We start from the raw sequence: 1,919 nt of genomic DNA, 5'->3' as shown, positions 1-1,919 counted from the left end.
GTTGTTTTTAGTAATGATAGAGAAATTCAAGAAGGTAATTTTGTAAGAAGAACTGGATCTATTGTTAGTGTTCCTGTAGGACCAGAAGTATTAGGTAGAGTAGTAGATGCTTTAGGACACAATGTTATGGAAGCGCGTGCACTATTATCGGGCCTCCACTGGGTTCGGCAACATTGTCATCAGCAACCTGTACAGATCATCGGTGATTCGGCCATTGTCATTGACATGGCGTCTGCAAGGACACGTGTTCACAGCGCCACGTTGGCCCCTCTGATCCACGACATTCGACTATATATCAATCAGCTCCGCCTAGTCCGGATTCGAGCGGTTCCGCGAACCTTTAACGTTGCAGCGGAAGCCCTTTGAAATTGGATCATGGATCAGACCGAGACGCAGTCGTTAACTCGATCCACGCTAAATACCAGATGCCCGTTGACGGAACTTCAGTGGTCCGATCCGTTGGTCAAAGGTTGCCCCCCCCCGTTGCACCAATCGATCTCCGCACCTATGACCGCCTTCAGTGGCAGTCACGTTGGTCGTTGGTACTGTTAGACTACGAACGCGTCCGCCACATCATTACCAACCGTTTTCTCCTACGCCACATTGGCGTACCCATTCGATCGCATCTCAGTGATGTCCCTCGGTCCACCGTGGACATGCTGGCCCGTACCGATACTTCTCGACGCCACGTTGGCGTACCGAATCGATCGCATCTCAGTGAATACTCTCGGTCCACCGTGAACACCTTGGCCAGTTCCGATAATCCCCGACGCCACGTGGGCGTACCGAATCGATCGCATCTCAGTGATGACTCTCGGTCCACCGTGGACACACAGGCCCGTACTGAGCGGTCCCCGTTTGACAACGATATTCGCAGAGAATGTGTTGTTCGAGGCATTAAACGTTGTGTCCCGCTCGATGTGTTCCGGAAATTTCAGGCCGTGGCGTCCACGCATCGTCTATCGTTCCCGTTGAATCGCATTTTCCGCAACCCGACGGGGGATCGTCTCACTCTTCCGTTCGAGGATATCCGTTTCCTTTCCGCAGTCGTTCAGCTACCCCATATGGGTATTGAAGGGACACTCCGAGTGTTTCGAGGTCAGACCTCACGCGATGACCGCCCTAACAAGGCCCTACGACCTCGATTGTTCCGACAACACCTTGCCTCCTACGAGGAGCTCGAGCTCCTTTGCAGTATAGCTGAACACGGTGTGGTCCCTCATTGGCGTCACTCGGTTGCCAGAGCTGGAGTGCGGCCGGTCCCACACAACTATCCCAGTGCAATTACGGGGGCCACTGTCGTGACGCATCGATTACTGAAGGACTACTACGCCGGGCGTTGTATCATCGCCACGATGGCCGCTCTGACAGCGGAGCCGGGGTTTCACTCGAGTGCCTTTGCATTAGTTCCAAAAAGGGACGTCCCTTTATCCGAAGATGGGAGAATCATCCACGACTTATCCGCGCCCCAAGGACTTTCGGTCAACGACATTACGGACACGAGCCTGACACCAGACGCCCGTTGGGATCAATTCTCATGTATTTCCATACGCATCGTGGAACTCCGCACTCGGTATCCAGGATGCCGCATATACGCGCTCGTAGCAGATATCGCGGAAGCTTTTCATCACGTGCCGGTCCACGCTCATCATTCGTCCGCGTTTGGGGGGACCTTCCCACGTTCACATATCGGCATCGTTTCGGGGATGGCGGTATTCGGGTGGACTGCGTCGCCGGGGTTCTTCGCCATCATGGGAAAGGCCACAAGGCACTACCAGCGCACAGGCGCATCGTACGTCAGCGGATACCCAGAACCGTTCTGGGTATTCCAATGGGTAGACGACATCGTCATCATCGAGGCCGATATCGGAGACCGACTTCTACAAGCAGAGCGTCGACTACGTAACGCAGTGAAACTC

The 1,919-nt window shown here is 54.2% G+C and overlaps 1 protein-coding gene across 1 annotated transcript; it reads left to right on the top strand.

Moving 5' to 3' along the window:
- Positions 1-1,355: 1,355 nt before the first annotated feature.
- On the top strand, positions 1,356-1,839 carry PITG_13608 (uncharacterized protein; the record flags this gene model as incomplete). The annotated part of the gene is made up of 2 exons (XM_002899759.1): positions 1,356-1,712; positions 1,813-1,839. 2 exons carry the CDS (start codon positions 1,356-1,358, stop codon positions 1,837-1,839), a joined length of 384 nt encoding a protein of 127 aa, XP_002899805.1.
- Positions 1,840-1,919: the final 80 nt, after the last annotated feature.

The sequence above is a fragment of the Phytophthora infestans genome, genomic scaffold (assembly GCF_000142945.1).
Source record: "Phytophthora infestans T30-4 supercont1.29 genomic scaffold, whole genome shotgun sequence".
Classification (NCBI taxonomy): Eukaryota; Oomycota; class Peronosporomycetes; order Peronosporales; family Peronosporaceae; genus Phytophthora; species Phytophthora infestans.
The sequence above is the reverse complement of the archived record's forward strand: the minus strand, read 5'-3'. Positions and strand labels throughout refer to the sequence as shown.